The sequence below is a fragment of the Arachis ipaensis genome, chromosome B2, assembly GCF_059453495.1.
Source record: "Arachis ipaensis isolate K30076 ecotype BB chromosome B2, ASM5945349v1, whole genome shotgun sequence".
Taxonomy (NCBI): Eukaryota; Viridiplantae; Streptophyta; class Magnoliopsida; order Fabales; family Fabaceae; genus Arachis; species Arachis ipaensis.
The window spans coordinates 92,043,309-92,057,385 of NC_142437.1; the positions used below are offsets into that span (position 1 = coordinate 92,043,309).

The 14,077-nt window shown below is 32.7% G+C and overlaps 4 protein-coding genes across 11 annotated transcripts; 1 reads left to right on the forward strand and 3 right to left on the reverse strand.

Moving 5' to 3' along the window:
- Positions 1-264: 264 nt before the first annotated feature.
- LOC107627402 (protein FAR1-RELATED SEQUENCE 5-like) lies at positions 265-1,860 on the reverse strand. The gene has a single exon (XM_016330235.3). It carries the CDS (start codon positions 1,858-1,860, stop codon positions 265-267), a length of 1,596 nt encoding a protein of 531 aa, XP_016185721.3.
- An 81-nt stretch (positions 1,861-1,941) lies between these two features.
- LOC107627403 (protein FAR1-RELATED SEQUENCE 11-like) lies at positions 1,942-2,489 on the reverse strand. Its single transcript, XM_016330236.1, has 2 exons — positions 2,433-2,489; positions 1,942-2,325 (listed from the first exon to the last, which is right to left on the reverse strand). Exons 1-2 carry the CDS (start codon positions 2,487-2,489, stop codon positions 1,942-1,944), a joined length of 441 nt encoding a protein of 146 aa, XP_016185722.1.
- A 4,262-nt stretch (positions 2,490-6,751) lies between these two features.
- On the forward strand, positions 6,752-8,930 carry LOC107625466 (sporulation-specific protein). Of its 2 annotated transcripts, XM_088503484.1 has the most exons (4): positions 6,752-7,008; positions 7,275-7,377; positions 7,638-7,779; positions 8,619-8,930. In XM_088503484.1, exons 3-4 carry the CDS (start codon positions 7,651-7,653, stop codon positions 8,718-8,720), a joined length of 231 nt encoding a protein of 76 aa, XP_088359610.1. In that variant the 5' UTR covers positions 6,752-7,008; positions 7,275-7,377; positions 7,638-7,650; the 3' UTR covers positions 8,721-8,930. The 2 variants fall into 2 exon arrangements, with proteins under 2 accessions (XP_088359610.1, XP_016183594.1); XM_016328108.3 differs by lacking the exon at positions 7,275-7,377 and having other exon boundaries at positions 6,755-7,008.
- Positions 8,931-9,680: 750 nt separating this feature from the next.
- LOC107625467 (putative caffeoyl-CoA O-methyltransferase At4g26220) lies at positions 9,681-13,455 on the reverse strand. 7 transcript variants are annotated; one of them, XM_016328115.3, is made up of 6 exons: positions 13,361-13,455; positions 11,217-11,268; positions 11,029-11,108; positions 10,555-10,699; positions 10,323-10,454; positions 9,681-10,175 (listed from the first exon to the last, which is right to left on the reverse strand). In XM_016328115.3, the coding sequence occupies exons 2-6, from the start codon at positions 11,256-11,258 to the stop codon at positions 9,885-9,887; spliced, it is 690 nt and encodes a 229-aa protein (XP_016183601.1). In that variant the 5' UTR covers positions 11,259-11,268; positions 13,361-13,455; the 3' UTR covers positions 9,681-9,884. The 7 variants fall into 7 exon arrangements, with proteins under 7 accessions (XP_016183601.1, XP_016183597.1, XP_016183599.1 ...); XM_016328111.3 differs by having other exon boundaries at positions 13,302-13,450; XM_016328113.3 differs by having other exon boundaries at positions 13,124-13,447.
- Positions 13,456-14,077: the final 622 nt, after the last annotated feature.

Here is a 14,077-nt window from a genome sequence, read left to right on the forward strand (position 1 = left end):
TATTTGCCTTTCTGATTACCGATGGTCACATCAAAATCCTACAAGAGCCAAAAAAATTAAAATTAGACAACCATGTAATTAATAAGAAGCAATATGTTAAATACTCACTATTTCATCGATCCCCTCCTCACTGGTTTGACTAGACCAATCGTCATCATCTTCGGGACCTCCTCCATCTCTACTTTCCATTTGATTATGGTCATCTCCACGCCGACAATTTTGCCGATTGTGTCCTATACCGTTACATCTGCTGCACCGAATCCTTCACTTTTTCTTTTTGTCCCCAGCTTCTTTTGAAGTAGCATCCGTCCGTGTTTTGAATTTCTCACCCGCACTATTAGAACTTCCTTCTCTATTCTTTTCATGTTTGGCAAATAATTCAGCCTTTTTGTTTCTAACCCACTCCATAACATCCTTAAAATCACCTAAATCTCCGTAAGCAGCAAATGGCAAGCCCTCTAGCTCATCATTCATAGCAGCAATCCTACTCTCATAACTTCCATCTCCAACTAATAATCCCCACTGCTCCAACCTTATATGTGCCTCTTTTGCTTTTATGGTCCACCGCTTCAATATCAGTGACTCAGGTAATTCTGTAATTTGAAGATATATCAACAGACGAAGGATATGAACACATGGAATGCCAAATGACTCCATTCGTTTACATGAACACCTAAACTCACTGCTGCCAGGCCAATAAGATACAACCCATTTTCGTGTTAACTTATAATATTTTCGTACATCATAGTTCACACTACATGAAGTCTCTCGCCAATCAACTATTATCACACTTGACGCTTTCAACAATAATGATCGAAACAAGTAGAACATCTCCCTTGTATAAACAGTTTCTCCTGATCGCTCCAATGCATGCACCTGTGTTTGCATTATCGGAAACCCGTATGAGGTGTAATAGTCAGCCTCAACCTCATTATTCCGCAACAAACCCATCCACCGGCGGAAGTGATGGAGGAATTCCTTAATGCTATAGCCAGATTTTACAAACCTAGCAACTTGCGAATGTAGTGCCTCACACCTCGATGTAGTTCTCAACCCGGCAAAGAACTTGCCTCTCATATGTGCTGTAGCCCACATATCTTTAATCCCATAAGTGGTCTCAACCCACTCCATGTCCTTAACCCCAAAACTATCAACCATTGACGCCCACCTCTCCTCAAACTCATCAATCTCATAATCGCCAAGCATGCATTTCCTGAATTGTTGGGTAAACTTGGGATTGGAGACATTGGCTGTGGCATTTCTTAACAAATGCCATCCGTACAACCTATGGTGTGCATCTGGAAAGACCTTTTCAATTGCAAGCTTCATAGCCTTGGCACCATCAGTTATCACAGCATCTGGTCGTTTACCATTCATTGCTTCCACGAATCTTTGTAATAGCCATATGTAAGTTCCTTCTCCTTCATCAGCCACAATTGCACTACCAAAAACTAGTGTTTGAAGGTGATGGTTCACTCCTGAGAAAACTACCAATGGAAACTTGTACTTGTTTTTCTTGTAAGTTGCATCAAAGGCCATAACATCACCAAATACTTCAAAGTCAACACGGCTCTTCCCGTCCATCCAGATTAGGTGCCGAAACACACCATTGTTATCCACCTCGTAGCTCCAGTAAAACTTTGGATCTAATTTCTTCCGCTTCTTTAAGTACTTCAACGTTTCGGTCACATCACTTTCCATCAATTGCCTTTGCTTTTCTATTTGGTTGTACATGTCTTTTCTTCGAAATCTAACATTCTCAAAACCACCAGATTGCTCAGCAAAATGCATATAGATTTGGGTTGTGAAAATTCCAGCATCTCTCATGTCGTTCATTCTTCGAATTTCTTCATTAGCCATTCTCCGTTGCGATCTCAACATCCGGCTCAAAGTTAGGGGTATTAACTCATGATTATGTTCATTTTGAAATAATGTTGTATACTACCAGTCCCTGCCAACATCTATGTGAACTCGCATTTGTGCTACACACCCACACCTAGTCTCTGGCTTTGGAGCTCTCTTCCTATTTGTTTCATCAACCCCTCTGAAAATATGATATTCTTGTCTCGAACACACAAATGTTTGCCAGAGTATGTGCTTATCAATCTCACTTCGCCCAACCTTGAACTTCCTAATTGAAAATCCATTGACCCTCCCAAATGCATTGTAAAAGGCATAGGCAACATTAAGGTCTGAAAATACATACTTCTTAGCAGCATCAACGCTCAAACCTACGAAATTAACCTGACCGATACTTCTTGTACTATTCAATAACAGGTCTTCAACATCATTGCCATCGCTATCAACTAACAATTCGTCCATTTCCTGAAAGACATTAAACAACAATAGACCTCAACGTTCTAAACATAATTTCAAACAATAATAAAGCTTAACATCCTAAGTGTTGGAATAATCCAGCTAAAAAGATGTACCTCAACTGAAACATTCCCTATTTGGTTATACAATGACTCTCCAATCAAATCAACCATTTTTGTCGAATGCTATATTTACTGCATACTATTACAATAAAATAAAACGAAAAATATTTATATTTATGAAATGACAAAAGTACAAAATATTTGACATATTCACAACTATGAAAGTAAGTACCATATGACAAAAATAGGCACAAGACACCTATGAAGTCCAAAATTCTCTTCTTCAAAATACAAAAATAATAAAAAATAAAACAATTACAAATAAATCACAAGGATATATCACAAATAATAAATTTTTACTAACACAACATTCACACTTCTAAAGTACAACAACCAAATCATGCAAATAGTATAATAACAAAGCATAAAAACAGCATTCATGAATCAATATTACTATAAAATACATTTCCGTATTGCTTTCCTTTACTCCTAGCACTCTACTAGAGAAATGAATGCTACTCCACTTTCATATTGTTACTAGCTTCTTGCAATGAATGAAAATAATAATAAACTTATTATTCTAGTAAATATTTTGAAAATAGAGGCTTTGTATTATTCAATATTATTGTATATTTCAAGTTTAAAATACTATTATAATGAAATGACTTGAAAAAAAATAAAGAAAAAAAAATAACATAGCACAAGTTCTTGAACTCTAGACCAAAATATGACTCGAAACAATAAATATAACTACATAAAAAAACTAACTCTAGTTTTTATTCTTCAAATTTTGAATGTAAAGTAGATAACCGACAATAAATTTAGCAATGTCGTGGAACTAAAGACGTGGCGAAACAAAAGTCTTCCTTAATGAGAAAAATTTTAAATCCACAAGAATCAAACATAAAGAGTAAAAAAGAATAAAAAAGGTCATGAAAATAAAAAATTTGTAACAAAAATGCTAGAAAAATTCAAGTTTAACACAAGAGATATTAGTTTATTAAAGAGATAAAGAAAGAAGAGCTCCTAGCATCATAATTCTACAAAATTGTTGACTATACATTATCCAAGAGCTCCTGCCATCACAAGGGGTATTAGTTTATTGTATCACCATATATGTTCTCTTTTAATGGATTAGAAATTTGAGAATCACATAGCAAGAAAGCCGGGACACATTTCCACAAATTCGTAACAACTCAAAAAACAGTAAATTGGACAAGCCCTCAATCTTAGTTGTTCCTTTATGTCTATAGACAAATTGTATAAAAATGTTATAGAAATTATAAAAAAAAAAGTAAAGTTGATAATCTAACATTAGCCTTATACCATTTTTGAGCAAGCAAAATACCAATTTGAACACTCCCATATCACAAGAAAATCAACCATTCAAAATTTCATAATTATAGTCTAATATAAATCTTAAAATATCTTCTAAATTTAAAACATTACATGAAATGTCATCAACCAAATCTATATGATATTATCAAAATACAAACTCAAAAATTAAATAGTAAAAAGAAATATCTAAATATTAAATGGTTGTAGACAAAATAAACATTGATATTGTAGTTTTTCATTCACTACTTCCAGAGCAACATATTTCCAAGCTATAAATTAGAACCTTGTGACTGAGTATCTTAGAACTAGGAAGATTAGGATTAGCAGCATCATTTGCTTATTACCAGCATATTGCTTATTGATTAATACTATCATCTATAACTGAAATCAATAAGTCATTCACAATGTTAAAAACAGCAGCAACACAGCCAGAAATCAAATAATCATCCATAAAACCATAACTGAAATCAATAAGGCAGCAACACAGCCAAAAATCAAATAATCATCCTTGAAACCACAACTGAAATCAATAAGGCAACACCAAATGACACTAACAGCAGCTCTCAAAGGATAAATCCAATAAAAAAAACTATTACCAACAGCACAACAGATTCAACATTAAATTAATTTAAATGCACTAAACATTCTTGAAGTTTATTTTTCTTTCTGTTTAATGAGTCTAACCAGCAAAATTCTAAAAACATGAGCGTACTGAAAAGAAAACCCAAAAAGAAGAAAACATTTATTTAGGACTTTAGGTAATTAAAATTCAAAAAAGTAGCAGATCAGATCAGACTTCATTCAAACTTCAAAATTTAAAGGGAAAAAAATAGAATAAGCAGAAATCAGTGAAAACAGCAGAATAATTTCAACAAATCCAAAACTAGCAATAATTTCAACAACACAAAATCAATTATTTGATTTACATTCACAAATTCACATTCAGAAATCAGTCAAATACTCAAATCACTAAACATAGCATAAAAGGAATAACCGAAAAAGTGAAAGCAGTGCCACTAACCTTCGACGGACAACAGGACGACGAGTGGCGAGACTACGACGAGCAGCGAGCAGCGAGGGGCTACACGACGCCGAGCTAGGAGACAGGGTCTGGGTTCGGGACAGGGGGAAGGCCGGAGACGCAGAGGCGCCGACAACCCCGGACGGCGACGGCAGAACCTTTGAAGAAGCTAGGGTTTAATTTTTGTTTGGGGATTTTTTGAGATCGTGAGAGTGGACAGGGGGAGACTTGGAGCACGACCACAATGCAGTGAACGATGGCAGTTTCTCACTCCCTGCGGCGGTGGCCCCTGAGCACAATGGACGGCAGCAGTGCTGAGTCTCTCCTTACGGCGGTGGTGGAGGCTATAACCCAGGGTTGAGAGTTGAGAGAAAGGATTAGTTTTTTTTGTTGTATGTATCAATTTGTTTGTTCAGCTCATTACAATAAAAAAAATAATAATAATAAATAAATTAATTTACCTGATAACTTTTGATAGTATGTTACTTCTTAAAGAGTGCTGCACTCTCTACTTTGTCTGGAGTGCACTAGCTTTCGCCATTAAGATGGGAAGCGAAAACTGAACACCAAACTCCCCTCTTCCCTATTATTATTATTATTATTATTATTATTATTATTATTATTATTATTATTATTATTATTATTTGTTTGTTTGTTTGTTTGTTTACTTTTTACGTGTGTATATATATATATATATATATATATATATATATATTTTAATTAAATTTATATAATATCAAATTCTTTATTATTGTGTTTATATTTAGGGTAAAATACATAATTAAATCAAACCTAAAACAATATTACACCGTTCATCCAAAAAGAGAAACATTACATGGATCACCTAAGTGCATATTTTTATATAAATCAAATGAGATGCATTTGATTTATAAATCCCCATAGTAAATTTGAATTACCATGACGAATGTAAATCTAATGTCAGAGTCTGATTTATGCATGCATGTCAACCACCCAGTAAATTCAATCAGTTACAATGCGGATCTACAAATCGAATGAGATAAACCGAATGTATCTCATTCGATTTATATAGAAATATGCACTTGGGTGATCTGTGTAATATTTTTTTTTTGGTAAATTGTGTAATATTATTTTAGGTTTGGTTTAATTATGCATTTTATCCTTATATTTAATAGTATAATTTTGTTTCACACAAAATAAAATTATTATATGTTTGTTTGCTTTTTAAGTGAGTATATATGTTTTTCTTTTAAATTAAATTTATGTAATACAAAATTTTTTATTATTGTCTTCATATTTAATGTTATAATTTTGTTCGCACAAAATAAAATTGTTATATATTTGTTTGCTTTTTATGTGAGTATATATTAATTAAATTTATATAACACAAAATTTTTTATTATTGTGTTCATATTTAATATTATAATTTATTTCACACAAAATAAAATTTATTTAAATTTTAATATTATATACATAAAATATATTTAATATTTTTTTCTAAGATTCTAATATATCTTTTTCTTTTCTGAATTTGGTGCATGAATTTTCAACTTATCTTTTATGTATTATTTATTTTAATTCTAAAGCACAATATTTTTTTTGTACAAACATGTTATAATTAATTATATGCTATTTTTTATTTTGAACTTTAGTCCAATATTTAAAATTTATAAAAAAAATTAAATTTTATAAAAAAATAGTTAACTTGATTAATAGGTTATCTTTTTAAATTTAGACTATTTAAATAAAATATAATAAATAAAAAATTTAAATTTAACAAAGTATGTATGCAATACTCTATACTTATAAGTAATAGCTCATTGGCATAAAATTTGGAAAGATATGTGACTCGGACCCGCAACTCCTTAATTGAATATGAAAAGTCTATGCCATTTGAACTATAACTCATTGGCCATTTACATAGTTAATAATAAAAAAACAATAATAACAAATAAACTCAATTTACGTAGTTGATAATAAGTTAATTTGTAAGAGTGCGGTACTCTTTATTTTATCTGAAATACACTAACTTTAATAATTGAAGATTTGTGTGGTTTTCTTAAATAGAAAAAACCAAAACTGAAAGTCCGAACCCCACCCACTCTTCCTCACCCAAAGCTCACCGCCGTTGCATCTGTTCCACAGTCGCACGTTGCCTTTCCTCTCTGTGTTCTGCTCGCTCGTTCCGTTGCCCTCGCCTCCTCCTTTCTCTGCTTGTGCCTCTGCTCCGCCGCCTCCTTCTCTTCTGCGCCTCTTTGCTCCGCCACCTCCTCCTCTCTCTGATCAAATTAGGTTAGCTTTTTCATTTTTATCTAAAGCTGTTATGTTCACTTCAATCTTATTGATGATGATTGATGAATGAATGAGAAAAAGAGAGATGCAAATTATGTGTTGAATTAATTTTCCTGATCTAATTTACTCCTTTATCAGTTTATCTTTAAGCTATTTTCATTTGGCTTTTTATGCTCCTAATCGCAGAAAATATTAAGTCCACGTACAATCTAATTTAGATAAATGAAGCAACGGAAGATACTACTTCTTATTCTTTTTCTTTCCAGTCTTGTCTTTGTAGAATCCTTCTTTTTTGAGGTGTTGTTGTAACATCTGTTACATTCAGTTCAGATTTGAGCCTTCTTCAATTATCAACGACAAGTGAACAGGGTACTTCACATGGAGTTTCATCATTTATCTATGAACTTACTGTGCTTGGTTATTTCATGTTTGTATTCTAATTATCTGACTTAATAGCTCTTCGTAACTTAATCTGCACTATCGGTTCGAATTTTATATAGTCTTGTAGCTAATAATATTCAATCAAAGCACAGTCATTACATGTGGTTATTTGAAGTGTCTTTGCTTGGATTTCCTTACATCAGCAAGCACAGTTTTCACCATTCTGTTTTTTTTGCTTTTTCTCGTAGGATTTCGGCAACAATGTCATCTCTCGGCACGTCCAAGGGGATTCTTGAGATTGCTAAGTTTGGGGTGTATGTCACTGTCCCCATTGTTCTTATGTATACTTTCGCCAACAATACCAAGAACCTTCAAAAATTCATGGGAAATGTAATCTCCTTGTCCCTTGCTGCGCTTTTCAATAAAATTATGCTTATGACACCGAATGTTTACTTTTCTTGCTTCTTGTTTAACTGCTTGAGTTGGGGTTTGGAACTGTTTGAAAGTAGAAAACCTTCGGTGTTGGTGTCGTGGGGATGAAGAGGTTTTGATTTGCATCTTTGACGGTTACCGTTTGAGTAGGGTTTAGTTATGGACTCATAGCTCCCTTCCTGTTGTCCAAGGACCAAAGTAATCTTAAATATATGATATATGCTAACACAGACATGCCAGTGCATGCCCGCCCCAATAAGCAATACTTTGGTCAGACAGGAAATTGTAGGTGCATGATTGGCATAACTGGTTAGTGATTAGTTTATTGGATCAAGCTCCTCTAAAGTGAGGAAGTGAAAACTTAATCATCCTTGAATCAAGATAATGGGGCCCACACATAATAAAATTACAATTCAATGGTGATTAACCCCTGATTTTATCACTTTACAATTCTCCTCACTTTAAAGGATCTTTTTCCTAGTTTCTTACAGTTATATCACTTTAGAGTAAACTATAAAAATCGGTTGAGATTACTTTGCTTTGAATGGTTGAAATTTGAAGATGTGAATTCAGATCTTTATAACATTTCACTTCTGTTTCAATATGCTATTAAAGACAGAGCAGCTGCCAATACTTTGTCATATTATTTATAATTTGCACTGCATGATGAAATGATGATACCTTTGAATTCTTAATTTCTTGTCATTTTGTCTTGCTAGCATGAATGCCATGTGGTAAAAATTATTGACTACTTGTTCTATCTTTTGCTTGTCTTGTAATGTAATGTAATGTTACAGAAATCATACATCGAATATCCCCCGGAGGCACCAAGGCCGCCATCACCAGAGGAACTTAGGGAGAAGGCTCGCGAGCTGGCTCGTAAAAGGAATAATCCATGATTCTCCTTCTATTTGGTTGTGCTCTACTTGTTACGGCCCAGTAGTATTATTATTATACAATACATATGGTTGTGTAGTGATAATTTATAGGGTTTAACTATGTTAAAGTTATCAAATAAGAAGGTTTTTATAGGAAAAGATGCAAAGTTTAATTTCTAATACATATGTTGTGTATTTATTAAAATAAAAAGTTTGAAAAAATTTCTACTAGTAGTAATTTTAATATGTGCCTTGATAGCTAAAATTTTTTTAATGAAAATATCGTTTTGTTTTTAATGGAAAATTATACAAACAAACTTGTTCATAATTGAACTACTTTTGCATATTAGATGAAGGAATGCGCCCGCTATAGCTTAGAACAAAAAGTGAATAAGATCTTAATGACTTCTATTCATAACTTTTGTTGAGTGATAGGTGTTATTTATTGGAAAAAGTCGAAGATATTTGGATAGGAAGAACCTTTCTCCATGAAAGTCCACTAATGTGATATTTGAAAATTTGTGAATTTTATCTATGTGTATCTAATTATATTTAATGGGGAAAAAGGGATCCATATTTGAAATTTGGGTGAGTATATAATTAAATAGGTTCTTACAATTTTTTTCTTCGGGAGATAAGAGATTGATTGCAAACAACGATCTAAATATCTACTTTCAGGAAAGAGCGCTGAAAATAAAATTTTATAGAAAATGCTATCTTTTAACATTGTAATCCTTTTCTTTATAACGTTTTCTCTACAACGAACAGAAAGAGTGGGAAAATTCTCCCTCAACTGATGCAACAAAATAATAACATAATAGGGAACTAAAAGAGTATCTCTCAGAATCAGAGATGAATCTTCGCAACCTAACTGAAAATGATACGAGAGATTTACATTTCACACAAAAGGGTATGTGTGAAACTGAGGTTTGATTGGTTTGGTGTATGAGCGTCGCATTTTTAAGACTTTGCTACAGGAAATTGTGAATGAACTTATAGAAACATTCTAGATGAGAATTTTTCTTATCATGTTTTCTTATGAATGACAATCCTGAATACTCCATCTTTGCTTTATTCTTATTACCATAAACTGCAGACCATCCACATTCACATATGTGGTCTTTTTTATTAGATTCATCATAAACTAAACTATACACATTTGAACCTTGGCATCACTAGACTTTTTCACATGATACGCTTGCATATGGTGATGCCGTCCCCAAATGGAGCAAGCGAAATCTGGACTCGAGAATCGGCTGCAATTTGTTTGTTGAATTCGATTGTCAGATGCCTGCCAGGTCTGTAGAATTCCGGAGTCTCATTTTCATTCTTTGCAACAGAGCCTCCCCAGAGAGTGTTATCATAGACTACTATCCCACCAACCTTCAACAACTTCAATAGCCTCTCATGGTAATTCCAATAGTTAACTTTGTCAGCATCAACAAATGCATAGTCATAACTCCCTTCATTCTCATGCTGCAATAACAAAAGGATCACTTTAACCATAAAGAACATTTAACAAAAACCATACCCCCAAATCACTAAATTTTTTAGAGCAATGAAAACTAAACTTGTTTAACCCTTCATAAAACCTACAAAAATGGAGAAATGTAAGATTCTCACATCAGTCAAGAGCTGATCTAGAACCGGCAAAGCCTCGGACTCCACAAAGTTAATCTTGTGCTCGACGCCGGCTTTCTTAATTATCGGTAATCCGATTTCATATGCATCTCGATCTATATCGATAGCGGTTATCTGCAGGGAAACAACATCTTTGTCAATTCAAATGAATTTCACCATGAACTAGTTCAATAAGGCTCAAATATAATACATAAAATTCAAAGTTGCACTCTACCTTCCCGTCCTCAGGAATCGAAAGCGCTGTCAGTAGAAGGGAGTATCCGGTGAAGACTCCGATCTCAATAGTCTTCTTAGCATTTACTAGTTGTAGAAGCATGGTAATGATCTGACCTGCATCCAGTGCTGTAGCCATTAATTTCCTGGCAAACACAAAAAGTGAAATGTGATTCAACAATCAGCATGTAGATATGTAAAACATGCAGAATTACATTTTTATGTTATCTTGGAGCAAATCGTGCTTCCTCTGTTTCTAAAAACATTCTTTGACTTCCCTTGAATTTAGGTAATAATACATTGGAGAAGTCAATGTTATTTGATAAAAAAAGAGTAAAATATTTCTGTCATATTCTTTAAGAATTAATAGAACTACTAGTCGTTACTACTAGTCTTAAAATATGTATGGCAAGAATTAATAGTGTTGTAAAGAAGTGTTAAAGAACAATCTCTAATAAAATAAAAAAGGGCATACCTTGGATGATTAGCAGTTACATCCCTTAACTCCTTGAGAGGCTCTGGCTCACGTGGGAAGACACTAGATTCCAAAATATACTACCATATCCATAAACAAATTCAGACGATGGAATTGAAGTCATACAACTATAGTGTATATCTAGCAACTAGGAAAAGAGATCAATGGGACTATGGAAGCAGTAATACCTTGTACAACTCTTCAGTTTGCAATAAACCCTTTGATGCCATTGTCCTCAAACTACACACACCAAGGAATATGAAAGTTTAGATCATGAGTGTGTAATCATTTCTAAATCATCATATAGCATGTTCTAGGTGTTTGGGAAAAACAAAGAGAGTCAAAGCCAGGAGTGGGAGCATACTACAAAAATTTACATGAAGAGTGATGGGAAGAATAACGCACTATTGATACTTTATATCAAGACACATTCACACTGGTAATACCAACAAATGGTTCAATAGAAAGAGAATAGACACTAATATTTATTATTTAACATGGAAAAATTTTCTGGTGGGACAAAAATTCATGGGCCAACCCGATATTCACAGTATTTAAAGGTACAGCAACAACAAAGTATTATCTCACTATGTGAGATCAGTTACATCCATCTAATAACATCATTAAGTCCTATAATGTATTATGTATACAATGAGACTGTTTGTACGTAGACCTTATTTGACTACCTCATGTATTGTCTTTCGGGTATTCTTTTACCTTTCGTCTCTGTCTACCTTCCATCTCATTTACTCTATTAACTCTATGTTTTACCGATCTTCTTTCCATATGTCCAAACCACCTTATATGAGTTTCTACCAATGGAACATTCTGCTAATATTAGATGTGTTTTTACTACAATTTAAATATAGTGTATCCTAGTAAAACTTTTTTCTAATATAATTTATAAAATCTAATGAACATTAGAGAATACCAAAAACCCAGTATATATTATTCAGTACATTCTAGTTGTGCGACAGATTCCTTAGGATATTACACTCACTATGAGAGCTCACTCTCACAAAAAGGCTTTTATTTTTGCTTCTTCTCCCTCGGTGGTTTTGAGAGCTCTATTTGTAGAGAAAGGAGCTCATCTCGTGCCATTGTCACCAAACCACCTAACCAATCTATTCCAAGACTTTGAATTCAACAAAGCCTTGCAATGTTGCCTGGCAATGGCAAAATGAGAGCCAAGGATCAAAACCAGGTATGTTTCTATGCTGAATGAGAATAGATATACCGGGGCACTTAAAAATGTCCATATCAAATATGGTAAAGTACTAAATTAGTCCCCTACGGGGGTAATCCTATTTTGGTCCTTAAGGTTTAAAGTGTTCTATTTGAATTCAAAAAAATTTCATTTAGTTTCAATATAGTCCCACCGTGAGGTCAAAGTTAAATAATTAACGAAATGTCCTAAATGACAACAGTACAAAAACAAGGTCGATAATCTGGAAAACAAATACGAGCTCTAGAGACACAAAATCAATTGTGGATGCATCAATACATTTATTTATCATTCTTCTTATAGTTTAAATGAAATATTTTCTATAGAACTAAAAAAAATGATAAATAAATATATTGATACATCCACGGTTGATTTTGTGCCTATGAAGCTCCTATTTGTTCTCCAAATTATCGACTATTGGTGTTATGTAGGACATTCTCTTAATTATTTAACTTTGACCTCACGGTGGGATTACATTTAAGTTAAATTTTTTTTATTCAAATAAGACACTTTAAACCTTAAGGAACAAAATAAAATTATGCCCAAAGCCCCAATGTAGGGAATTAATTTAGTACTTTACCCTATCAAATATCACAACCATGTTTTCATGTTTTCTGTACACAAAAATCAGCTACTAAATAAATTATCTCTGTATAAAATAAAATAGATTGAATAACATATGTATTTATACACAAATACATAATAGTTAATTTAGTGGCTGATATTATTTTTTTTGCACATAGCATTTTTGTATCACATATGTTTCGGGTTAAATTTATAGTTTCCTCTATAAATCGTTTATTGACAATTTAATCCCAAAATATATCATGACACCGACAAGAGAGCACAAATGATGAATTAATGATTGACCGTAAAAGTCATAGCTAATTCGTGTTGTTCCAAAACATAGGGGTATGAGTGTATCGCCAAAACCTTCACAAATCAGACGCAAAACCAAATTTCTTTTATTTAAGACAAGAGAAACGTTGTCCGTGCCTGCCAAGTTAGTTCAAAGAACAAAGAGAAAGCATAAGAGAGTTTGAAATACTTATCACAATTCAGAACTGAGAAAATGAGAGAGTTGTGTTGGTGTGGGGTGCAGTTGACCTCAGAGTTCTTCAGGATGGCGACTGATGCTTTAGCGCATTTGTTAGCTCATTCGTTTTGTAGAAAAGTTGTCTAATTTTTTTCTGGTGCTTTTCTTTCCATTTTTTGTTGGTGACTAAAAAAGTTGTCTACTTGTGTTACTGTGTGGGTCCACCAACATAAAATACTAAAATAATAAAACTCAGGAAAATGGATTTCATATTATCTTTGGGAATAATTTTGTACACTTTTAGAAATAAGTAATTCGGAATTTTTTCATTTAAATAAATTAAGTATTTTCCAATGCATGTATTTTTCAGAAAAAAAATGTATTTTTACATTTTATTATACATCTTGTTTATTATAAAAATAAGAAAGGGTAAACTACTAAAAATACATCTGAATAATTTTGTCGCTTACAAAAATACATCCAAAATTTTGTATTGATAAAAATATATTTAAATAATTTAAAAACGCGATAAAAATATCAATAAAGAATATTATTTTTTTGCAAGTGACAAATGACTTTTGTAGTTGACAAACTAGTTATTGGTTTGATCCAAAATTTTATACGAATATTTAGATAACTGTTTAAAAATACACACAAAAAATGATATAAAAATTTGATCTCTATATTTTTATTTTATTTTTTAAAAGTATTATTGGTTATTGACAAAAAAATCACAAAATAATATATATTTAACAAAAAATCACCAAATTTTAAAGATAAAAATATCT

Bases quoted from the DNA above. Each gene is read 5' to 3' on its own strand.
- LOC107627402 (XM_016330235.3), bottom strand. From the start codon at position 1,860: ATGGCTAATGAAGAAATTCGAAGAATGAACGACATGAGAGATGCTGGA.
- LOC107625466 (XM_088503484.1), top strand. From the start codon at position 7,651: ATGTCATCTCTCGGCACGTCCAAGGGGATTCTTGAGATTGCTAAGTTT. The intron at 7,780-8,618 runs GTAATCTCCTTG...GTAATGTTACAG, and splicing joins TTCAAAAATTCATGGGAAAT to AAATCATACATCGAATATCC.
- LOC107627403 (XM_016330236.1), bottom strand. From the start codon at position 2,489: ATGGTTGATTTGATTGGAGAGTCATTGTATAACCAAATAGGGAATGTT. The intron at 2,326-2,432 runs GTACATCTTTTT...AATGTCTTTCAG, and splicing joins TAGGGAATGTTTCAGTTGAG to GAAATGGACGAATTGTTAGT.
- LOC107625467 (XM_016328115.3), bottom strand. From the start codon at position 11,258: ATGGCATCAAAGGGTTTATTGCAAACTGAAGAGTTGTACAAG. The intron at 11,109-11,216 runs GTATTACTGCTT...TGGATATGGTAG, and splicing joins AAACTGAAGAGTTGTACAAG to TATATTTTGGAATCTAGTGT. The intron at 10,700-11,028 runs GTATGCCCTTTT...TGTGTTTGCCAG, and splicing joins GTAACTGCTAATCATCCAAG to GAAATTAATGGCTACAGCAC.